At 35.5% G+C, this 26,038-nt stretch overlaps 1 protein-coding gene across 3 annotated transcripts in view; it reads right to left on the bottom strand.

Annotated features, from left to right (window-relative positions):
* PARG (poly(ADP-ribose) glycohydrolase) overlaps positions 1 to 26,038 on the bottom strand; it is a 122,452-nt gene that overhangs the window by 27,584 nt on the left and 68,830 nt on the right. For all 3 annotated transcript variants that reach the window (XM_059398010.1, XM_059398011.1, XM_059398008.1), the window contains exons 10-13: positions 25,649 to 25,728; positions 21,428 to 21,488; positions 17,015 to 17,090; positions 10,968 to 11,115 (exon numbers count right to left, since the gene is read on the bottom strand). In XM_059398010.1, the coding sequence (XP_059253993.1) occupies positions 10,968 to 11,115; positions 17,015 to 17,090; positions 21,428 to 21,488; positions 25,649 to 25,728 (365 nt within the window). The remainder of the gene's footprint in view (positions 1 to 10,967; positions 11,116 to 17,014; positions 17,091 to 21,427; positions 21,489 to 25,648; positions 25,729 to 26,038) is intronic.

The following is a 26,038-nucleotide window of genomic DNA, read 5'->3' on the forward strand; positions in this document are numbered from 1 at the left end:
TTGATTTATTTATTTTCAGAAAAACAGTATTCATTATTTTTTTCACCACACCCAGTGCTCCATGCAATCCGTGCCCCCCAGAACACCCACCACCTGGTACCCCAACCTCCCACCCCCCCACTTCAAACCCCTCAGATTGTTTTTCAGAGTCCACAGTCTCTCATGATTCACCTCCCCCTCCAATTTACCCCAACTCCCTTCTCCTCTCTAACACCCCCTGTCCTCCATGATATTTGTTATGCTCCACAAATAAGTGAAACCATATGATGATTGACTCTCTCTGCTTGACTTATTTCACTCAGCATAATCTCTTCCAGTCCCGTCCATGTTGCTACAAAGTTGGGTATTCATCCTTTCTGATGGAGGCATAATACTCCATAGTGTATATGGACCACATCTTCCTTATCCATTCGTTCGTTAATCCTCATTTCTAAAAATACCTGTTGGCAAATGTCAACTGAAAAAAACCTAACTGGTCTTAATGACCTATTCTTTTCTTTTTTTTTATTTTTATTTTTTTTAATATTTTATTTATTTATTTGAGAGAGAGACAGTGAGAGAGAGCATGAGTGAGGAGAAGGTCAGAGGGAGAAGCAGACTCCCCATGGAGCTGGGAGCCCGATGCGGGACTCGATCCCGGGAATCCAGGATCATGACCTGAGACTAGATTAGATCAATATTAAAACACTTTTAGGAAAATGCTTAGGCAAGACTGGAGGAAGAATATTTAGAAAAGAAACATCTGACAAAAGGCTTGTGTTCAAAATATTGAAGAACTCCTAGAAGTCAATAATGCAAATATACAAACAACCCAATTTGGAAAAATAAGCAAAAGACTTAAACATAAACATCACAGAGGAAGATAAAAAATTAGCTACTGACTACATGAAATACTGCTGAATATCACCAGTCATAAGAGGAATGCAAATTAAAACCACAGTGAGATACCACTATATATCCGACAGAATGACTAAAATCAGAAAGAATGACAACACTAAATGTTGACGAGGATGTCAGCTGAACTCTAAGAGAGATTGTGTGAGTGAGGGGAGGGATAAGGGGAGAGGAAGACAAGCAGATGCCCTGCTGGGTGGAGAGCCTGCCGTGGGGCTTAATCCCAGGACTCTGAGATCATGATGTGAGCCAAAATCAAGAGTTAGATGCTTAACTGAGTCACCCAAGTACCCCTCAAATGCTTCTAAAAATTACTTCAAAGCCAGGACTCCTTGGAGAGATGAGGAATCTAGAGCTGAGGCAGGGAATACACAAGATGAGCTTAGAACATCTTTTAAAGTAAAAAAAAAGGGGAAGTGCATTAAAAAATGATGGGCACATGTCAAAGGAACACAACAGCTAACACTGACAAATCTCCATAGCATCAAAACAGGTGACAGTAATAGATTATAACACACTGAATAAAATAAGAATCCATGTGTCTATATAAATACTAGTAAATATACATAAATAAGAGAATGGAAAATCCTTCCTTACAGTACAGTGCCAACTACTAAATGCAGAAGGAATAATGGAGTTAAGAAAATGGGTGCTAAGGGGCACCTGGGTGGCCCAGTGGGGTAAGCATCTGCCTTTGGCCCAGGTCATGATCCTAGGGTCCTGGGATCCAGCCTCATATCAAGCTCCCTGCCCAGCAGGGAGTCTGCTTCTCCCTGCTTGTGCTCTCTTTCTGTCAAATAAATAAATAAAATCTTGAAAAAAAAAATGGGTGCTAAAATTAGTGGGTGAATGTTTGATGAGGACAGGATGTTTATAGTTTCCAAAGTACGTGAAATACATACCTACAGATTAACTACAAAGAGAAAGACTAACCTGAAAGTGGAGAAACTTGACCAATTCCACCTTAAGCAAATTATGATGCTTTATCACAAACACTAGGACAAAGTAGTATTACTCTTCACCTCAAAAGATACTCTAAAGCAGGACAAAACACTTTAGTGGGATTTCTATCAAAATGAATAAACTGGGGGCACCTGGGTAGCTTAATTGGTTAAGCATCTGCCTTTGACTCAGGTCATGGTCCCAGAGTCCCAGGATTAAGCCGTGCACAGGGCTCCCTGCTGAGCAGGGAGTCTGCTTCTCCCTCTGCTCCTCACCCCATTTGTGCTCTCTCTCTATCACTATCTCTGATAAACCCCCACAAAACTGAATCTAGTTACAAAGAAAGATTGGGCAAACCCCAAATAAGAGATAATTTATCAAGTAATTGGTCTATAAGCTTTAAAAATATCAAGACTGAAAGTGGGTATTAAGGAGGGCATGTATTGCATGGAGAACTGGGTGTGGTACATAAACCATGAATCTTGGAAAACTGAAAAAATCAGATTAAATTAAAAAATAAAAGTATCAAGGTAAACCAATACAAGGAAAGGAGAGAAACTGTCCTAGTTTAAACGATACATGACAACTGTACTCAAGGTGTGATCCTGGACTGGAGTAGACTAGGGGGAAAAAAGCTATAAAGAATATAATATGGAGAATTGACAAAATGAAAATGAAATGAAATTTCCTGATTTTGATAACACTGTTATCATTTAAGAGTATCCTAGTTATGTACATACAAATATAAAAATATCTATACAGGGACGCCTGGGTGGCTCAGTTGGTTGGACAACTGCCTTCGGCTCAGGTCATGATCCCAAAGTCCCGGGATTGAGTCCCACATCGGGCTCCCAGCTCCATGGGGAGTCTGCTTCTCCCTCTGACCTTCTCCTCGCTCATGCTCTCTCTCACTGTCTCTCTCTCAAATAAATAAATAAAATCTTAAAAAAAAATCTATACAATATAAATACTTAAAACACTATGAAAAATATTATTTTATTTTCGTATATGATTAAAATTTTCCATAATAAAACACAAAAGATTTAAACTCAATACTAGTTTTCAGTTTCCAGTCTATTACACAGCATATTCCTTCTCAGAAATAACTTTCTCAAAAATTTAAAATAACTTACAGCTTAATTCCTATAAATTCATCTAGAATCTTGGATAAGATACTCAGCTACAAATTATGAAAATAACTAAGGAATTCACGCTGTTTCTTGGGTAAGCCTTCCTGACACCATAAGTAGCACTGGTGGTCCCTTATCTGTCCTCCACCGTACTCTGCACATATCAGGAAAGCATTTAGAATATTAATTGCAACCTGAAAGTCAGTTATATTTCTATACAATAGCAATGAACAATCACAAACTAGAATTTTGAAAATACATTTACAATAGCAACAAAAAATATGAAACAGGGATAAACCTGAGCAAATATACAAAAGAAGTATACAGTAGAAAGTATAACACTGAGAGAATTTAAAGATGACCTCAATAAACAGATCTCATTCACGTGTCAGGGACTAAATACTGTTAAGATGTCAATTCTCCCAAACTGATCTATACATTCAAAGCAGTCTTAATTAAAATTCCAGTAAGCTTTTTTGTAGATACTGACAAACTGCTTCTGAAATTCAAAACAAAACAAAACAACTTTGAAGAAGAACAAAGTTGGAGGACTCACACTATCTGATTTTGAGAATTATTATAAAGTAATATATTATTAAACAGTAATCAAAACAAGTCACTGTAAGATCATGAAAAGATATATCACATAAGATAAAAATATATACTGCATCTGATAAAAGACCTGTATCCAAAATACATAAAGAATTTTCAAAACTCAACAATAGGGCGCCTGGGTAGCTCAGTGGGTTAAGCCGCTGCCTTCGGCTCAGGTCATGATCTCAAGGTCCTGAGATCAAGTCCCACATCGGGCTCTCTGCTCAGCGGGGAGCCTACTTCCCTCTCTCTCTTTCTGCCTGCCTCTCCGTCTACTTGTGATTTCTCTCTGTCAAATAAATAAATAAAATCTTTAAAAAATAAAAAATAAAATAATAATAATAATAATAAAAACTCAACAATAAAAAATAACCCAACTAAAACATGGGCAAAAAATGGATTCATGTATGTAGCCACATGTCAAAAAGTAATGTACCTACCTGTGCACTTTAAATATAGTTTATTGTATGTCAATTATGCCTCAATAAAGCTGTTTTAAAAATGTAATCTAACTCTCTCATTAGACTGCCAGCTCTCAAGAAAGGGTTTGTAAGTCATTAACATGTATGCCTACATTAGCATTTTGTAATGCAGGAATACAGACACAAGGGGTGACAGGCAGGCACAGTTGGTGGAGCATGCAACTCTTGATCTCAGGGTCATGAGTTCAAGCTCCACATCGGTGCTGAGCCTAGTTTAAAAAAAGAACAAAAAAGGACTATAGAAGCAGTTAAGTACTTGCTGCATAAACACATTAATTAGGAAGCAAAACAGAAAGAACACTGTATTAACTGAGGTTAAAATTATAATTTCAGAAAGACTTAATCTGAAAGTACTATGTAACTGACACATAGGAAAACATTCATATCTACAAAGGCAGCCTTGTAAAAAGAGCACTACACTGAGATTAGGAGACATGAGGGATCCAAAGTGAATCCTTAGGTAACCAAATCTCTCAGTGGACTTCTTTTTATTATTTGAAAACGAGGGTTGTTAATAATTCCTATCTGTTTACTTCCTAGAATTGCTTGGAAAACCATATTAAAAATTTTTTTAAAGTCTTCAAAACCATAAAGCAGTTAGTATTGGTGTTATCAGACTCTACTTTGTAAGGAGGGACAGAAACCAAAGATAAATGATTTCATTTATGTGAGGTTTAAAAGCAACCTGTTCCACTGACCTGACTGGAAATAAAGACAGGAATGGTGCTGTTCCTTTCTATTTTCTGCCCAGCAGTGGACAAATTTCATTTCCCTTATTTATAAAAAATAAAACAGAACAAAATCATTCTGATCTCTTAACTATGAAAACAAATACTTGTCTTTTCAAAAGAAAGTAGCTGGAAAATACAAAATATCAATTATCATATATCTATTTTAGATTAGGATGAAAACCTTTCTTTCCTAAAAGAAATGAGGTTAATTTCTTTTAGGTATGGGAAATTAAAGATGCATATACAGATGATTTTGTTCTAAACAAATTAAATCCTGGGTTTTCAGAGTAGACACCTTTCAAAATTATGCCAACTGTCTATTCTGAAAAACAGATACCCCTTTTTTTTTTTTAATTCAAATATATTTGATAAACTAAGATGAAAATACAAAGGTTAATAGTGATAGTAGCAAACAAGAGACAGAAGATTGAATGACCTTTGTGATAGCTTTCTGTAGGTATAAGCTATGTAGACTTCATGCTCAAAGACAAATCTTTACTTAAGGAAAAAGCTAGAAGGAACCCATTAAAATCTTTGCATAAGTTTGTGACAGATTAATGAGTTTTTAGATGTTTTTAGATGCAGCAATAAGAAATGTTCTTATTTTTCTCTTATTAGTAATGAAAGTTTATGATGAACTGAGGAAAAAATATTTGGAGAGTAATAAAAGCTATGTACCAAGGGGTGTACCCTTGGAAATAAGGTTTATATAAAAGCAAAGCCACCTACTCTGCTTTTATTAGTAACATTCATACAGCAATGATTACTCAGGAGATAGAACACTTTTGACTTCCATTGCCATGATGTAAAAAAAGCTAAACTCCAAATGAATTTGGATTTCCCAGTAAGCTGGTATCATTTAGTGGGCAATGGGTTGTTTTTGAAGTCAGGGGCTTCTACTGTTGCTCTATAAAAAGCATCAATACTGTAAGTACAGTGTCTGTTCACCTTTCTACTTTCTATCAGATCTACTGACATTCACAAAAGATATAATGATGTGTGATGTCTGGGATGATTTGATTCACTAGAGGGCAGGTTTTATGGTAAATGTACTAACATTCTGCTCAGTAAGTTTCATGTCTAGGCATCAGCTTTACGTACTCAACTCACTGAAACAAACTCCTAAAACCACGGTACCACCCTTTGGTATTAAAGCTATCTGACTGACGATATAGAAGAACATGAGAAAATATAAAAAGGGCCTGGGTGGCTCAGTGCATTCAGCCTCTGCCTTCAGCTCACGTCATGATTTCAAGGTCCTGGGATCGAGCCCTACATCGGGCTCTCTCCTCAGCAGGAAGCCTGCTTCCCCTCTCTCTGCTGCTCTGCCTACTTGTGATCTCTCTCTCTGTCAAATAAATAAATAAAATATTTTAAAAAAAGAAAAAGGGGGGGAGGGGTAGGTAAGATTGGAGTTTCTTTCTATCTATATTTACTGAAAGGTTTTAACTCAAGGCTGCCTCCAGGGAGGATCACAGCAAAGAGAGGGATAACACTATCTGGATAAAAGTATTTGCCTGTTTCATGACCTGTTTCATATTCATTTCAAAGTCTGATACCAACCAGATGCCCCACAATGATGATAAATTTAATTTATTTCTAATTTCTCAAACTATTCTACAGATTCAGGCAGCACCGTCACAGCCATTAGATCACTGAGCCTGGATGAATCATTGAAGGAATGGAATTGATCAGGCAGATAGATTGCAGTGCATGGTTAAGAGTCTCCTAAGAAGGGAGATGGCAGAAATCCAGCATCAAATAGATGATGAAATGGCCTTTTCCATTAAGGGAACATCACATCACAGATATTAATTAGAAGGCACTATAATAGAGTTAAGTGGATGTGGGGGAAAATGCTGAGTTAAAAGTCACCCCGGATGTCCCTAGCCTGAAGTAATTATAGATGTGAAGGTGAATCATGGATTTGCAATTTTCCGTTCATTTTGCAATAGCTATAGGTAAAGCAGAGAACAGATATAACTCCAGAGTGATGATCTTTTTTTTTAGACTGGGGACAAGTTATCTTTAAAAAAACAAAAAAATTCTAATGTTTTCCTTTTACTATTCTGAGAAAAATTACATCTTTTATTTACAGTGACACTAATGGGAGATGATAAGAGATCTACTATTTTCCTAGTAAAGAAGAAATAAAGCAAATGAAACAAATTAGCTTTGAGTTTAAGTGTCCAGCATTCTACCAACTTTTTTATTGTAAGGATGTAAACTCATCTTTAAAACTGGTGAAATACTCTGTTCTGAGTCTTTAGTTCAAAGAGAGCTTAGCTGCTAAAAATCAAAAATCTTTTAAAGCATTACTTGATAATACCCAAATGCTAGAGAGAGCCACATTCCAGACCTTCAGAGCTCTCTAAAACATTGTAAGACTCATATTCAAAGTACCTATTGGCCCAACAATGGATTTATGATAATTTAAGTTTTTTATTCTGCAATCCCTTGCACTTCCTTTTCCCCTAACATCTTCCAGCTGCATTCTTCCTCTCTGTACACATAATAAATAATAATTACAGACAGGTAACCAATAAGTGAGTTGAGACAACACTGAAAACAGAAGGATTTGATCTTTACATTTTGGCACAATACGGATCACAACCTCAGAATTTTAGATGAAATATTTAAGTTATTGACTTCAAATAGTTGAGGCTCTATCCAAGAGGAAATTTCTTTGCTGAGATTCCATTCTTAATTTCCTACATAAACTTAGAAAATTAACAATTTATGTCCCCCAAAGAGCAGAATCACAGAGATATTATGACAGAAGATATTCCAAAAATGTGGAATAACTTGTTGAAGGCCTTTCTTTTTTCCTCCAACAAGCACTTACCAAAGGTAAGGATGCATCAGCAAAAATCATTAAATAAAAACCTCTGAAAATTTTCTCTTCCATAAAAGCAATGAGAACACTGGCAAAATTTTAAGAATCAATTTTTCCTGAACCGGGGGAATTAACCAAAGGCTTGCAGCAGTCTGAGGAGGGTTTATATAAGAAAAATTGGCTGAATTTTGGTAAAAACAATGAGCTTTGTGACATTTTAGTTCTCCTTATTCTCATTCCATTCTCCTGAGCTCTAGAGTAGCCTTAAAAACCAATAGTTTGGTCTGTGAATGGCAGGCTTATACTTTTATTTACTTCTTTGACCTATCTTTTTGAGATTTTCTCTCTTGACACTTTATTCTATAATAATAAAAAAAAAACCAATAGTTTATAATCATAGTAAAAACCATGAACAGGGTCATGCAGCTCTTTCAAAGCCCCATTCTCAGAAAACTGTCATCAGCTGACCTTTCTGATGGCTCCCTGGAAGACCTCACTGGTAAGCCTGTCTTTATTTGACCTGACTTGGAGCTTCACCAGTGTAAAAAGCCTAATCCCCATGGCTTTTGCTGAAAACAATTACTTGCAATTGCTTAACAGTATGGCTATCTGAGGCAGTAGACATCAGTTGGGGCAAATAATAGACTAACCAATAAGTTTCAAATGAAAAGCTGACAAATGAGATATCTATAAAGGGCTTTAAAAAATTCTTAGTATCCCCAGGAATCCAGAAGTCTACATGTATGACTACGGCTGTGTACATGCTTACGAAAGACCTGAGAATGTCCTAAGCTCACTACTCTAACCTTGAGGCTCTGTACAAGCAAGAAATGAAGTGCCAAGTGCAAGCAGAAAGCAAATGCCAATGGCCTGGTAGAGTGTTGAAGATGAGCCCCAGTGTGTACACACAGCCCTTCAGAAAAGATGGAATTATTGTTTCTAAGCATTGAAGGCAATCTTAATCCAATCATTAGCTAACCACTAACATAACTAAGCAGAGACTTTAATGGACATACATGAGAAAGAATATAGACTTTACAGAATTAGTTTAGGAAAGTCACTAAATAACAAGAGCAAACAGCAACAAAAAGAAACCCTGGGGGAAGGGGAAAATCTGATTCTGAGAGTTGCTACATTATTAAAATGTCAAATTTTCAACAAAAAATTGAGATATGCAAAGAAAAGAGAAAGTTAGGTAACTACTCAGGAAAAAAAAAGTAGTCAACTGTAACTATACCTGAGAAGCCCAGATATTAGACTTACTAAATAAAGACATTACATTAGCTATTTTAAATATCTTTAAAGAACTAAAGGAAATTATATCTAAAGAACTAAAGTATGCAAATAATGTCTCACAAATAGAGAAACACGGGGTGCCTGGGTGGCTCAGTGGGTTAAGCCGCTGCCTTCGGCTCAGGTCATGGTCTCAGGGTCCTGGGATCGAGTCCCGCATCAGGCTCTCTGCTATGCAGGGAGCCTGCTTCCTCCTCTCTCTCTCTCTGCCTACTTGTGATCTCTCTCTGTCAAATGAATAAATAAAATCTTTAAAAAAAAAAAAAAAACAAATAGAGAAACTCAAAAAGGAGAAATTATTTAAAAAAAAAAAAAGAAGAAGAAGAAGAAGAACCAGGGGCACTTGGGTGGCTCAGTCAGTTAAGCACCTGCCTTCTGCTCAGGTTATGGTTTCAGGGTCCTGGGACTGAGCCCTGCATCATGGGCTACCTGCTCAGCAGAGAGTGTTTCTCCCTCTGCCCCTCCCCCGACTTGTGCGTCCATACGCACGTGCTCTCTCTTTCTCTCTCAACTAAATAAATAAAATCTTTAAAGAAGAAGAAGAACCACCAAACAGAAATTCTGGAGTTGAAAAGTACAGTAACGGAAATAAAAAATCTCATTAGAGGAATTCAAAAACAGATTACAGCCAGCAGAAAAAAGAACCTGTAAACTTGAAGACTGGTCAATGAAGATTGTCCTGTCTGAGGTAGAGAAATAACAGAGAATGAAGAAAAATGAACAGAGCTTCAGAGATCAATAGGACATAATCAAGTGTACCAACATATGCACAATGGAGTTCCCAGAAGACGAAAAAAGGAACAGAATGAATATTTAAAGAAACAGTGGTCAAAAATATCCCAAACTTATCTAAACATTTAAGTCACTCAATAAACTCTAAATAGGATAAAAATCAAAGAGATCCTAAACACATCATAATCAAACTGTTCAAAGATAATGAATAAATCTTAAAAGTAAAATATAAGGAACAAAATTTAGATACTTTCCTGAAGGTTACCTGCAAATATATCTGAAGCAATGACAGTGGCTTCAAGTTTAGATCTCAGAGTCTTAGTTCTGGCATGTGCCTCTTTAGAGGTAAAGTAGTTAAGTATAAATTTGATTCAACTCATAGGGGATGGTTTTTCTCTCACTGTAATCTCTCAGAATAACAATTAACCAAATTCTCCAACCTAGGTGAGTGTTTAATTTCCTACACTAATCTCAAAGCAGCAACAGATTCAAAAAGAAAATAAGAAATCCTCTTTTGCAGAAAGAAAAAGGTATCAGCTGCAAATGACCAATTATGACTCATATGTGGGAATGTTCTTTTAGGTACTTGAAAAGAAGGCTTAACTCACCTATGGTGGCTGATTAAGAATTTCTTAAAGACTCTAAATTAATCATTAGTTTTTTTGGTAGCTCATTCACAAGAAAATACAGCGACATAGTAGTATCTTAAGCTAAAAAAAACTTAAATAAAAAATTTAAATCTCAATAGACTTGAAGTATAAATTTGACTATATTTCCCTCTCTCCTCCTCCCAATTAACTTAAATCAAGAAAAGCCACTCAGAGCATCACACTTTTCCTCTTAGGATTACAAATTGGGTTAATATTAGGTTACTGATTAATTTCTCTTCTATAAAAGCTCTCTGTTTCACTAATTCTGACTACTGTAACTGTATTTTTTAAATTTATATAGGTCTTCATATTGAAGTATAACAAAGCACTATGGAAACATAATGGAATACATGTAATAGAATACATGCTCAAAGACATACCACAATCCTCTTTTTAAGGCATTATATCATAAAATTTCAAACTGAAGGGTAAATAAATATATTTTACCCTTGTTCCTTAGATAAAGATGCCAAGAAAGAAAAGGTGGGAATAAAATGTCTTACTCAAGATCAGGCAAATATAACTATAACAATTTCAAAAAACCAGGAATAAATTAATCAATAAAAATACTGAGACCAATGCCCATGATAGAGAATAGCAATATCTGGGTGGCCTCTAGCCTTCATGATAGATACTCATAGTTGAAGAAAACTACTCTATCATATAGACTTCCCAAAACTAACCTGTAATGATAAGACATTCATTGTGATCCAGGACCTCAGTGAAGAGCCGTGAAACAATTAACTCGGGGTTTATTAAAAAGCGGATTTCTTCTTGCACAAGTCCTGCACCGGTTACACCACCTCCAACAAAACGGTTTGCAAAATCCACCTATTTGGGAAAATATGGCATGTTAAGTGATGATCCAAATACCTACATATATGATGAAGAAGTATTCTCCCTCTTCCTTTCATTTCCCATGTAAATCAATCCCCAAATTAGTAATCTTCCCAAGGAGAACAGGTTGTGGTTTACTTTACTCTTTCCATCTCACTGCAGTTAGTATCTTTGCTTCTTCCTTTGGATTCCAAAACCATAGAAGGAACCAGAAAAATGGAGCTTTTAGGCAAAAGCCTCAACGTAATTATATAGACTGGTGTTTACAAACCTTTTATGTACTCCAAGGACCACAGATCAAGGGAAACTTTATTTGGAAAGGTTTCAAGATCATTTCCACACCATTCACTATTCAATTTCCATTTATGGTTTCTTATGACTTTCATATAATTATTTCTTTCTTACATAATATGGCAATCAAACATTTGTCCTAAAGAACTGAGAAACTTAATAACTGTCCTTTTTTGGGCAATCTTTTTCTTCTATGAAAGAATAAAGAGATGAAAATTTCATCCTAAATTCAGCTGCAAATCCCAAACTGTGTAAAATTACAAACTATTCTTTTAATATAGCTAAAGAAAAAAATGAAAACAGAAAACCTAGTTTAACAACAAAGATTCATAATTTGGCTAGTGTTGATAATGCTGCTATAAACATGAGAGTACATGTTTAGAGCTAAATGTCCATCAACTGATTAATGCATAGAGAAGAGTGGGGGTGTGTGTGTGTATATGTGTGTGTGTAGAAATAAACAAACTGGAATAGTACTTAGCCATAAAAAAGAACGAAATCTTGCCATTTGCAACAATGCAGATGGAGCTAGAGAGTATTATGCTAAGTGAAATAAATCAGTCCTAAAAAGACCCATACCATATGATTTCACTCATGTGGAATTTAAGAAACAAAACAAATGATCATGGGGTGGGGGGGGCACAAGAAAGACACAAACCAAGAAACTACAGAGCATAAACTGATGGTTACCAGAGGGGAGGTGGGAGGGGGGAACAGATTAAATAGGTGGTAAGAGATTAAGGAGTACACTTGTGATGTGCACTGGGTATTGTAATTAAGTGCTGAATCACTAAATTGTACTCCTGTAAGTTATATTACACTGTATGTTAACTAACTGGAATTTTTAAAAACTTAAAAAAAAAACCCTAAAGATTCAACTAAATTACTATTTCTTTTTTTTTTTAAAGATTTTATTTATTTATTTGACAGAGAGAGATCACAAGTAGGCAGAGAGGCAGGCAGAGAGAAAGAGAGAGGAGGAAGCAGGCTCCCTGCTGAGCAGAGAGCCCGATGCGGGACTCGATCCCAGGACCCTGAGATCATGACCTGAGCCGAAGGCAGTGGCTTAACCCACTGAGCCACCCAGGCGCCCTAAATTACTATTTCTAATAGTAATTACTAATTTACTAAATTACTAATTTACCTAAATTACTAATTTAGTTAAAAATTATGCATAAGCCTTCTGTGGAGTACTATTACTATAATGGGATCCCCAAGCTCCTATTAATAAAAATGAATTACACAATCCTCAAGAGAAAGCAAATTCAGCACTGTTTGTCTTAAATTTACTAAGCACTCCAATGTGTCCAACACCAGGCTAAGCTCTATGGAGCAACATGTAAGAAATGGTTTCCAGCTTTGCCTTATTCTATTCAAGGACCTAAGATTACACAGATACACAACACCTTGTGTACACACATAGCTATACACATGCAAAAAGAATTTAGTAAGTAATGTAAGAAAGGCTTATATACTATATAGAAAAAAATACTCCTGTGTCTCTCCTTTCCTCTTATACTACTACCACACTCATAACACTTCTGTCACCAGATGTATGGGTTTCCACACATCAAGAAATTCTGAAACACCAGCGAGGTGTCCTATAATTCAATTCAGTTCTAACATCATCTACCAGAAGTTCACATCACATACCACAAGGCTAAGGATTAAGTCCCACCAATACTGCCCCACTTCAGACATCAACTGCAAATCCCCCATTGTCAATTAAACTTCTAGTTGACTAGCTATAAATTGGGGTTCCCATGACATGCTCCTGTGGTTTGATATAGCAGCTCAAAGAACTCAGGATAATACTTACTTATGTTTACTGATTTACTAAAAAGGATATAATAAAGGATATAGATGAATACACAAATGAAGTGATACATATGGCATTGTAAGTGGGAAGAGGCATAGGACTCTTGACTTTCTGGACAAGGAACTTTCCTAGTACTTCCACATGTTCACCAACCTGGAAGCTCTTTGAATCCTGTACTTTTGGGGAGTTTTGTGGAAGCTTCATCACTTAGGCATGATCAATCATTAACTCAGTTTCCAGTCCCTCTCCCTTTCCCAGAAGATGGGGGTGGGGTAGAAAGTTCCAAACCTCTAATCATGGCTTAAATGTTTTTGGTGACCTGCTCCCATCCTGAAGCTATCCATGAGCTCACCAAGAATCACCTCATTAAAACAAAAGACACCCCTATCACCAAGGAAATTCCAAGGGACTTAGGAGCTCTGTTTCAGGAATCAGGGTCAAAGACCAAATATTTGGACAAAAGATGTTTTTTTTTTTTTAATTATTTATTTGAAAGACAAAGATCACAAGTAGTTAGAGAGGCAGGCAGAGAGAGAGAGGAGGAAGCAGGCTCCCCACTGAGCAGAGGGCCCGATGTGGGGTTCGATCCCAGGACCCTAGAATCAATGACCTGAGCCGAAAGCAGAGGCTTTAACCCACTGAGCCACCCAGGTGCCCCGGACAAAAGATGTTCTTAGTGCTCTTATCAGTTAGGATATTACTAGGGTTTTAGGAGCTCCCTGCAAAGAACAAGGGGTAGAGACCAATATATATTTTTTCTATTATTTTACATAACCTTGAGACTATTGTCAAATATAAGATTTCTTAACATTGTTTGTGTTCTCTAAAGCAATTCTGATACTACATGGTAGTTTGAAGTCTGTTTTATAAAAGAGCAAAACAAGAATATGAATCTTTTGATATATAAAAATATATGTGAAAAGACAGAAATTAATAGAAGGTAAAATAATCTTTCATTAGAGAAGAACTTGAAAACACTGAAAAATGACTGGACAAGTTCTGGAAACGAGTTATCACAGAAAGCCATATATATTTTATACTCTGACATACTAAATCAACAATAAAAAAAGATTAATTCTTTGCCTTATATAGAAAAAAAATTTTGACTGAACTAGTCCATTGATTAGAATTAGTTGCTTACAATGTATAAGGTATACATTGGGTGATTTATGGCTTAAAATGTTCAACAAAGATCAACTAAATATTGTGCTGGGAACCATGTGATACAAAGATGCGTATGACATGAGCCCTGACTTCAAAGCATCTGTAATCTAGATGAGATCCCAGCACATAAGCTGAATATGATGATTATTAAAGAACCTACTAGAATGTATTAGATCCTTCCCAAATAATACAATTAACTAAAACTGGGGCATAGGGACATGGCATTCAAACCAGACTTGGCTGACATTCAGGGAGAGGGAATAACTGCATAAGGACATGGGAAAAAAATAACTGTACAGAGCAGATTATGGATGTCTGTCTGCAATGTAGAGTATGTGAAGGATTACAGTTGCTGATGAGGTATTCTGGAGTCAAGGAAAGTTTTACTTAACTTTGAAGATTCTTAGAAAAATTCTGGGAAAAAAAGTTACAACTGGACTGGGTTTTAGAAAGATAATTCAGGCTAGAATTTAAAGAATGAATTGGAAAGGAGTAAAATTAAAAGCAGAGAGGCTGGTTAGGTGACTACTGAATAGTTTAGATAAGCACTTACGAGGGCCTCAAACAGGTCAATGAGGAAGAAAGTGAAGGAATGAGAGACCAAAAAACTAAAATGGACATGGGCGCCTGGGTGGCTCAGTGGGTCAAAGCCTCTGCCTTCGGCTCAGGTCATGATTCCAGGGTCCTGGGATCGAGCCCCACATCGGACTCTCTGCTCGGAGGGAAGCCTGCTTCCTCCTCTCTCTCTGCCTGCCTCTCTGCCTACTTGTGATCTCTCTCTGTCAAATAAATAAATAAAATCTTAAAAAAAAAACCCAAAACCTAAAATGGACAGCACTTGAAAATTAAGAGACTAGCTAAGCATAGCAGAGCTGTGAATACAAATGAGAAACAAACAAGGTTCGAAATCAGCAAAACTTAATTTTTACTGGAACAAGGTACATAACTAAAATTAAAAAATAAGTTCTATCCAACTATGTACAACTTGGTAATGACAAATGAAATACATTCAATGTGCATATATTTATTCATTCTTTGAATAAAAGGCCAAGATTTATTATCCATAGAAATAAATACATTATACTAAACTCAATATGCCTCTGAATGCAGGAGTCGTTTAGAAAATCAAACTTTCTACTACTTAAAAAAGTTCTTAATAAAAGGCTCTCTATTACAGGTGAGAAACTTGTTCCAGTACAGAAAACAAGCATATGAGGGCTTATTTTTAGCTATTTTCCAACTCACTTTAAAGCTACTTGTTCAGATTACTCAGTTTCTGAATTATAACTTGATGAAAAGGGAGAAATGATAACAATCCTTAGAGAGGTTTTGTTGTTGTTGCCATTCAACATAATGTAATTTATATGCTACACAAGGAGCTTTGTAATATTGCAATACAATATTCCCCGATCTCCTGGGGATACATGGCATGGGTAGGAAGAATAATTAATAGAAGCCTTTATGGTATTCTTTTAATCTACTGAGGTTTCACATTTCATCTACAATATATCCCAGAAAAGTGGGAAGAATCTCAACCTTGAATGTTGCTAAATAATTCCTCGCTGTATTGTATTTTGATGAAAGGTCAGCATTCCTGTGGTGCTAACTAGCAGTAGCTTTGTTTACTTCATGTGTATTAAGACTCCCTTAGTTAAATCTAAGACTTTTATGTAGAAAAGAACATCATCAAGATGGAAATGCGGGAAAAAAGTAACATTCATTTGAAACAAATTTTAAGCATATTTCAAAATTACTGTTTAAGAAAAAGTAAGGATTAAATACAAAATTTAAAAAATTTTAAGTGCCAGACAAATATTAATTCAGTTATCTGTTTATGTTAACAGTATTTCTGTTTATAATATCAAAAAATTACTGGGAGAGAATGATTAAAACAAAATATGGTTTTCCCCTTTGAAGATTTTAGTTATGTCTTTTAAAAGGCCATTCTAAAAAGACGCTCAGTTTCATTAAGCACTGAGAGCATAAATACATCATAACTAGCCAAATGCAAATGAGTCGAGTCATTTTATAGTACACATTAAGTTATTCAAACAAGTTAGTCCATTCTCAGGAAACCGATCTAGCTTCTGACCCAATGTAAGCACCAAATAAGGATAAGAAAGTCCTTTCATCAGGTATCAGGAGAGAGGACTTTCTTATCAATCAGTTTTAGATGTCTGCCTCCTAAGACCTAAACAAGGTTGGTGGCAGAAAAACATTTCAAGCTGGTCATCATTTGGGGCAGAGCAAAACCTTTAAAAAAAAAAAAGAACAAAATTGCTTGGTGACGGCTTGTCAAGACCATACTCTGGGAACTTCCTCCACTGTCAATCTACATCAATGTCTGAACTAAGAGGCCTGATGTTGTCCAGATCTTAAGATATTCTGTCAAAGGCTTTTTAAAGAGGTGCACATTAAGAAACAGTGCACACTGGCAAATAATAGTATTATCAAGGCTGTCAAAATGATCTGTTAGGCGTTTTTCTCCATTCTGCTATCATGCTTCTTTGCATTAAATCAGTTTAGGAGATAAATAAACAGGTTTTCATATTTCCTTTGCTGTCAGAAGCTTGACAACAGTAAGTCCCAAACACACACATACTATTGTGATTCACCTACCTGTAGCATGCCTTGGCCATTTCCTTCTATGGTACCTTCATAAGTGACATGCAATCGAGTCAGGGGTTTGTCACATCTACAATTTAAAAAGACAATTCTTTACTTTTAATGACAAGCATTTCACTATGGAAAAATGTGAAAATATATGACACTAGAGAAGAAATATTGAAACTATTCCAAATCTTAAAAGCCAGAAACAGAAGCCTGGTTAACATTTTTGATATAGATTCTCCCAAACTTTTTCTTATTCAGATATTAAATATACATATTTAAATTAAAATGGGATAACATACTGTTTTGAAACCCATTTTTCTCCTATAAAATAACAGTGTCTCTACTTTAAGAACTGAAAAACTTCTCAAAATGTAAAATAAATTATGATCTATGCAATTTTACTATTTTGCTAGAGTTGGCAAACTAAGGAAATTTGGCAATAAATCATATATGATATTGAGATGAGGTCTATTTTCACTAGTTTGGTAAACGTGAGTGAATGTGATGGGGGTGTTTTGATGAATACACGGGCACAGAAATCCGATCTATGGTATTTTTATATTAATAAATTGATGAATGAAACCAGTATCTTTAAGTCATAATTATTTTCTTTCCCTTTCATTGACCAAGGTCACTGACATGCTACCCCAAAATGTGGCACAATGGGCTATCAAAGATTTTAAGCTGAATTAAGTTTGAGAAAATGGCAGAAGCAGAAGGGTCACTGTGATCTCTTCCCCCACTCACAGTTCTTCCTACATGTAATAAAACCTCATGTGCAAGATGCCCACCCTGTATTTGGAGGAAAGAAATATCCTCATCCAAAGAAAAAGGGATGCCAAGAATTCCAACAAATGGGCCTTGTGAAGTTTTCCCTAGATAACTACAATTACTTCATACTTCTTAATCTGTCAGATTCCTCAGACATGTCCACTCTGTACTGAACCTAGCATAAAAGTATGTGGGTCTATTTCTTTGGGCCTTCATTTCCTTAAGAAGATTCTTGTGACATGTAAAACTTATATTAAATAAATGTGTGCTTTTCTCCTGTTAATCTTTGCCCTTTTAATTTTCAGACTCAGCCTGGGACCCTAGCTGGGTCAAGAAAAACCTTTTTCCTTCCTTACACTGTTTAACCTAGCTTACATTTTATTAAAAAAACTAATTCCATTTTATTAATAGTATTTGATGATGATATTTTTCAAGTAATAGATTTTCCCCAATTACTTAATAAAACATATAAATTAAGATAGAATATAACAGATGAGATCCAAATCCCTAACTTATATAAGGGTGGCATTCATTTTGGAGGGGAATTATGTATTTTTTAAAACAATTATATATCTTAAAAAATAATTTATCTGGAGAAGCACTATTACTGGAATTTACTTTCTTCCTGACTTCAATGAGTCCAAATACATTTCTGGGGAAGCTCCAGTCCAACAGATTGACAGCCTTAACCAACAGACTGACAGCCTTAAACAGAAGGCAATTCAGTATAGGTTCTAAGAGCTCCGTTTGCATTAACTCATGTAATCCTCACAACCACCCTAAAGGTTTTTTTTTTTTTACAGGCACAGAATGCATTTAAGTAATCTGCCCAAGGCTAGAAAGCAACAAAGCAACAAGGATATGAAGCCAGATAGCCTAACAGTCCAAACTCTTAACCAGTATGCTATACCTTTAGAAAAATTACTTTCTAAATCTCTTCTAGAAAGTAGTGACACAAGTGTGATCTTTTTTTAACTTCCTTTTTATTTATTTTTTGATCCTACTTTCCTAGCCATTTTATGCTAAGGGAGATCACCCATAAGCATACTACTGAAAAGACAAAGAAGCATGATCCAGAAATCTCTAGTTTGTCAGTTACGACTTCAAAACAGAAATCTTGTCATCAACTATTCTTCATAACCGAAGCTGTGAAAATATAGTACAATTCTCGCTAAAATTATGAAATTGCTAGATACTTTTTAAAAAGCATCCTTCAACTTCCTTCCTGTTTGGCCCAGCAAATCTTTCATATCGTCACAATCAAAGACACAAATGATTGTGACTCTCTGTGATTACCTAAGGCCATATAAAGTATTCACTCATAATCACTGGTTTAACTGTAACATGGCAGAAACTTGGAAATCGAAAAACCCTCTAACCACATGACACCTATTTAGTCCCTTACTCTTGGAAACACCAACAATCCTCTTCTCTTCTTTATCCTCCCTCTCTAAATGAATACATGTTTCTGGTTCTGTGGTGTCTGGGAGAATGATTAATTACATTCTCCAACTTACTTACAAAGCAGCTAAAACAAAAAGAGGTCAATGAGACAAAAAAAAGTTAAAAAAGTTATCAAGTTAAATTGTGCCTATGAAAGTTAAGGGGAATATCTTGATCCTACTTAGGACAACGTTATCTCACTGATACAGCAGTCTTGCCAATCTTAGCGTTTTGATCTATCCCTTCTCTCCCAAACAGTAATGCACAACTGGATGTCCTTTCACATTAGTGCCAAATTAATGTCAGATGCAGAGCAGAGATCTGCAGCTGAATTAAAAACAAGGCCTTGGCATGATCTATAAAATCTATACCAAAGTGAAATGAACAAAACATCTGAATTCCTATCAGATACTAATAGAAATGCTAAGAAAACCAATCTGTACTCTGGTCTGGGCAAATAAGAGCAGACTGTTACTTTCAGCTGTAAATACCATATTTTAGAGGGACCAATGGCCTGGAGTGTATCAAGAACAAAAATAAAGGGTTTTGAATCTATATCACACGTGAAACAGAAGAAATGAGTAAATTTAGTATATGCCTGTGTGCACTGTTAGATGTGGGTGTGGGTCCAGAAAGCATGATAATACATGAAGAAGACTGAATGTTAAAGAAAATCGGATTTATTTATTGTGCCTCCAGAAGGAAGAGCCAGGAATGGAAGGGACAGTGAGATTCTTTAGAGTACAGAGCTTCTTACTGAATACAAGTATCAGATAATAACTTGAGCAGCCAACATTGGGATACACTGAGGTGACAGTACGTTTCCCATCACTGAAGCTGTCTGTCATATGTCACAGATATTATAGAGGTGATTGACATTTTTAGTAGACAGCTAGACCAGATGATTTCCTGGGGTCCCTTTCATCTCTAATATGCCAAGACTCTAAAATGCTATACATGTTCTCTTTCCTTCTGGCTCAATTTTTTGTTTTTATCTTCCCCTTGTTTAATCTTTTACCCACTTCCCTCTACTAATAATCATCTCAGCCATGCAGTCAGCCTCCTAAAGTAAGTTTGTTTTTCTTTCATCTCACAAATAAACATCTTTGATGAGTAAGAAACACCACAAGAAAGCCACTTAAGTAGAAGTGCTTCCTCAAGTTAACTCCCTTAAAAGTGAGTCCCTTTCATCATGAATTCCAAAGGAAACAATTACAAACTATGATAAAAATTATGAGAAAGTGAAACTGAGAGTTAAGACAAATGCGTATGCAAAATACACATTTAGTATGTTTGATCATGTCTTCATGTATGATGAAAAAGTTGATCTACTCTTCTTTAAGTGCTTTGGGTATCTGATCTAGATTAGGAAATGTATTAACTAGTCAGGGCACAAAGGAACTTACAAATCTGAATAAACTCAGACTGGTTGTTATTCTTCTGTTATTTGCAGGTAAAAAAAAAAAAAAAAAAAAAAACAAAAACTCCAGTAAATTGGCAACCTCCACAAAATCTGCCAATAGTATATGTGAACAGCCAAACTTCAAAGTTCTTATCATTCAGACAAATTCTAGGTAACTACTATTTACATTTTATTTTAACAAAGAAATTTCCCCTGATCTTGTCCTACAAAACGAAAAGCCATGAAATACAAATACAGTAACCAAAAGAATAGGGTAAGGATGAATATCAAATATTGGTGTTCTAGGGGCGCATGGGTGCCTCAGTCAGTTAAACATCTGCCTTCAGCTCAGGTCATGATCCCGGAGTCCCTGGATGGAGACCCACATTGGGCTCCCCACTGGGCAGGGAGTCTGCTTCTCCCTCTGACTGTGGCTCCCCCCAGCTTGTGCTTGCTCTCTTTCTCTCTTTCTCTCTCAAATCAATAAATAAAATCTTTTAAAAAAAATAAATATTGGTGTTTTAGTTAATATTAGTGCCTTCACACAAAACTAAATAGGACTTTGCTTCAGAAGAAAAAAATAAGGCAAAGAGTAGAAATCAAAGGCTTACAGACTTTGATTCAGACAGCATGACCTTTCCAACAATGAGAGCTAACAATGGATCATTTATAGGAAACTCCCTAGCACTAGTGCAGTGAAGAGGCTGGGAAACCATCTTTCCAGGAGCTGCAAAATAGAATCCTATTACGGTAAAAGAGTCCTTCTAATTCTAAAATTCCCAGATTATTTTTATTATTATTACCTTTCCCACTCTGGAAAATCTTCAAGACTCTGTCTTGTAAATGTCACCAAGCCAGTAGGTTCTACAAAAGCAATAAAAAAAAGAAAAAACAAAACCAAACAAAACAATACCCAAAAGAAGTTTGATTTTGCAAAGATTATATACATTCAGTAAAAACTGGGCCTAACAATGGTTATAAAACTAATGGGAAAAATACCAAGCTTAGTGTTAAAATACAACAGAAGACTGATTTAAAATAATATTACTCTTATAGTAGGAACTCTTTCTGCAAAATAGTAAGCCCTCATTAAAACACAAAACTATACAAACAGCACAATGGTACTTACTGGTAAAGTTTTCTAAACTGAATACATTTGTAAAAAGTCATTGAAAAAAAGGTGCATTAATGAGTGTAGCTTATACAACAAAGACAAAACTGAATTTAATCTGTAGACTCCTCAAAGAAAGGTCTTAATCTTTCAACTAAAGATTGGTGAATATATAAACATTTATGCATTTTACAATAAAATAAAATGTCTGTGATTAAAAAAGAAAATTGTTGGCATGCCCTTCGGAGTTGACAAAGGTAAATCCTGGGCTTAGATGACATGCAATTGCTCTACTTACAAGGCATCTTAGCTGGAAGGAGGAATTACTGGGTTCTAAGAGGTTAGAGAAGAAAGATGACATAGTTTTTAAGGAGGAATAGATACGAGGGGATCAAAATGCAATATATTTTAGAGGAAGGTGATCCTTCTTTGTTTGGTTTATTTTTTTTTCCTAACTAGTGGCAAAGGCAACAAATAAATCAGTAGGCCAAAAGTAATTTGATTCAAATCAAAGAACAAACTAAAAAGGCCAGGCCACTTTTGTTTTCTTCTGTTAAAAAAAAAAAAATGCAAGCAAGAAAGAGAAAAGCTATTAAGCAAAGAGAGATATGTCAGGAACTATTAGTGATAATGGTGGCAGAGACCCAATGAAAGCTTGACAACCATTTCATTCCTCTGGATGATTCCACATTTCTCTGCTCTCAATCACAAGCAGTAATAACACAAAAATCATATGGAATAATTAGAGTAGAACATTAACGGGTGACTTTTATTAATATGGGTTATAAAATATGCTTAAGATTTCCTTAAGAAATTTCTCTAAGGCAAATAGATAATATATTTAAAACTTACACAAGATCAAACAATTCAAACACCAGAGAAACAATTCCATTAATAAAAAATTAATGTCAATATCATCATTCAGTAACTTAACAGGTAAGTAAGAATATTAAATGTCCTTCATATATACTAAGAGGTCCCAAAAGAAATTCCTAAATGAGTAACACTAGCAAAGCCAGAAAAAAGGCAGACCATGGCTCTTTCAGTATAATTAAAACAAAAATACTTAGCATTCTTATCGCCTTTCTTCCATAAAAAGGTAACTTTTACAATAGAATAGGTTATTTTAGTTAATCAAGTATTTCCCTTAATAAAAGCATAAAATAAACTGCATATGAATCAATTTTTTAATACTCCATCTATAAGGTACTTTATCTAAAACTATACTAAAAATAATTCAGAAGGCCCTTGAAAATCTTTCAACTTCAAGATCCTCATTAAAAATATAAACATTTGGGGCGCCTGGGTGGCTCAGTGGATTAAGCCGCTGCCTTCGGCTCAGGTCATGATCTCAGTGTCCTGGGATCGAGCCCCGCATCGGGCTCTTTGCTCAGCAGGAGCCTGCTTCTCTCTCTCTCTCTGCCTGACTCTCCGCCTACTTGTGATTTCTCTCTCTGTCAAATAAATGAATAAAATCTTTAAAAAAAAAAAAATTAAAAAAAAATAAACATTTGAGGGGTGCCTGGGTGGCTCAGTGGGCTAAAGCCTCTGCCTTCGGCTCAGGTCATGATCTCAGGATCCTGGGATTGAGCCCTGCATCGGGCTCTCTGCTGAGCAGAGAGCCTGCTTCCTCCTTTCTTTCTCTGCCTGCCTCTCTGCCTACTTGTGATCTCTGTCTGTCAAATAAGTAAATAAATAAAATAAACATTTGACAACACTGAAAAGTTGGTCTTGATGGAATTACGTTTTATCAATTCTAAAAGGCACATTAACTTCTAAAACTGGGATATGTCTTTCACAACAGAAGGTATCTAGCCATTGCCACTGGTTTAGATTAAAGTTGAATTTTTCCAGAGAAGATGTGCATCTTCTTCTGCAGTCATCTGGGAGCACCATAAACCTGAGATCAGTGTGAATTAAATCCACTATTGCAGGCTTTTGTGGGTCACACTGATAATATGACTTCAGACTCCAAACTTGAGGCTTGTGGTTCAAATTCTCAGGGGAGGTTCTTTTGTTTCTTCTCTAGCCAGTGCCATGGTTGACACTGATAGTTTCTTTGTTTTCCCTTTTTTGCACAGGTTAATTTCTCATCTATCCTTAGACTGAAGGTACAGATCCTTGGTATCTCAGCTTTGTAAGAGGTATCCTATGACTCCCCATCCTGAATATTTTTTCCTTCTTAGTTGTACATAACATAATGACACTTTTTACCATCTACAATATCCTAGATTTGATGAAATATTGTTTAAATAGGTTTCTATAGTTTCTATTAAGTAGACTTCGGGCCTCCTATATAAATTGATCATTAACTTGCAAACCTCTTTTATTCCACAAAGTATTTCCTCCTTAAGCCTGTAGCTTTACATCCTAAAAACTTACAACATGTGTTGCTATATTTCACAAAAAACTAAGTTACCATGTACAATGAAAAAGCCAGAAAATAAATGTCTAATTATAATTTATCTTTTTCAGCCTAATTCCTAATACTTATGATGGTTTATAAATTTCTAGTTGAAAAAAAATTAGCATTTTCCCTCAAAGCAAATAAAATTCTAAAACTTAGGCAAATTAGCTTTTAGAGAAGACATACTTGATTTGACTCTAAGGACAGAAAAATAAATTCTGAATTACTTAGGTATAATAATGGAATGCATTCTATTTAGCAAAACAAATTTAGAATAACAAAAAATGTACTCATCTTTCTAACAAATTATTACAAATTCTAATTTGGCTTTATGTCTCATAAACCCAAATCAGCCTTCATTCCCTTTATTATTTCATTCAGTATAGAGATCAAAACTAGAAATAAATAAGCTAAGAAATAAATAACCCTCCATCAAAGAAGCATGATTTATCTTTTAAATATCAACATTTGGAAAACGGATTCCTTTCCAAAACTCTAAAAAATGTTCAATAGCAATACCTGCAAAAATAAAAAATGCAAAGTCTACTATAATGGGAAATTATATACTAAAGGAAGAATATGAGAATATTGACCTTAAAATTAGTCAAAAATGTGCTTTAAGACAATCTGACAACCTGAATGACCGTAACTGAAAAGAACTCATTTCAGTTGACCAGAGTTGATCTGCTCCAGTTAGCAAAAGCAAACTTTAAGATGTTCTGGTTTCCCTTATAACTGATTTGTAGGAAAGGCCACCCGCTGGTAATAGCTAACATATATTAATCACGTAATTTCTCACTTAATATTTTAGAACCATCCTATGAGGTAACTGATCATTATTCTTTTATTCTACCAACAAGGAAACTGAGACTTAGAGGTGTTAAGAAACTTGTCTGTGGTCACCCAGCTTCTAGGGTAAGAGTAGTAATAATGATCTATTATTAGCTAGTAATAGTAACTTCCAGTACAGGTTAAACATTTATCACCACTGCCTCAGGTTATGATTCGTTTCTGGAAAACAAGATGGTTAAGGTCCAAAAGAAAAAGAAGCATATAAACACTAAGTACAACACTGTTTTATAAGAATTCTACAAAGTGTGAAGGGATGAGGAAAAAAAAAGAGAGGGATGAGTAGGAAGGTAACACATAGGTTGTCCTCTGTAAATAAACGAATTGTTAATAATCAATGCCTCTTTAAGTAAAGAACACCCAAAATGTATTTCCTGGTCAATATACTTTCTTTTCAAAGTACTAATTTACTGTTTTTCATTCATGAAAACCTATCAAATCATGTTCTGCTGGTCTAACTTCAGAGTACATAAAACTCACACGTATTCATAGTATGCATTTAATGTATGTAACATGCATAAAATCTAGATTATAATACTGAATTATTTGGTTTGGGCAGGAAAGTGTAGTTGGAACACAAAATGTTTCTAACCTGCCACTTAATCTGAACCATCTGCATCAGTGATAAAAACTGTATTAAGAATGAAAGGAATTTACTTTTCTCTGTGACTCTTCTAAAGTAGCAGAAGAGTGTTTTAAGCTTCTCTGGTTTCCTTGATGAACGTCCTTCAAACAACCTGAAAAAGACCAAATAAAGAAAATAAAAAAGAGTGATCTCAAATGCCTTAATGATTCACAAACAACTAAATATATTAGTACCGAGTAAAGGAAGGCAATCCTGTAATGACAGAGAACTGGAAAACCAGATTCCAACGGCATCTGGAGAAGACTAAAACCAACTAGAACCAAGGCTTCTTAAAAGTTGTTCGAGTCAGATGGCACTCTCTAGCAACCACATTTCTCCCATCTCTCTTCCTCCAGGGAGAAGGCACCATCTGGCCCCCCAAAGTCAATTAGGCCAGTGAGATAATGCTCAGTCATTTTCCC

The sequence above is a fragment of the Mustela nigripes genome, chromosome 4 (assembly GCF_022355385.1).
Source record: "Mustela nigripes isolate SB6536 chromosome 4, MUSNIG.SB6536, whole genome shotgun sequence".
Lineage (NCBI taxonomy): Eukaryota > Metazoa > Chordata > Mammalia > Carnivora > Mustelidae > Mustela > Mustela nigripes.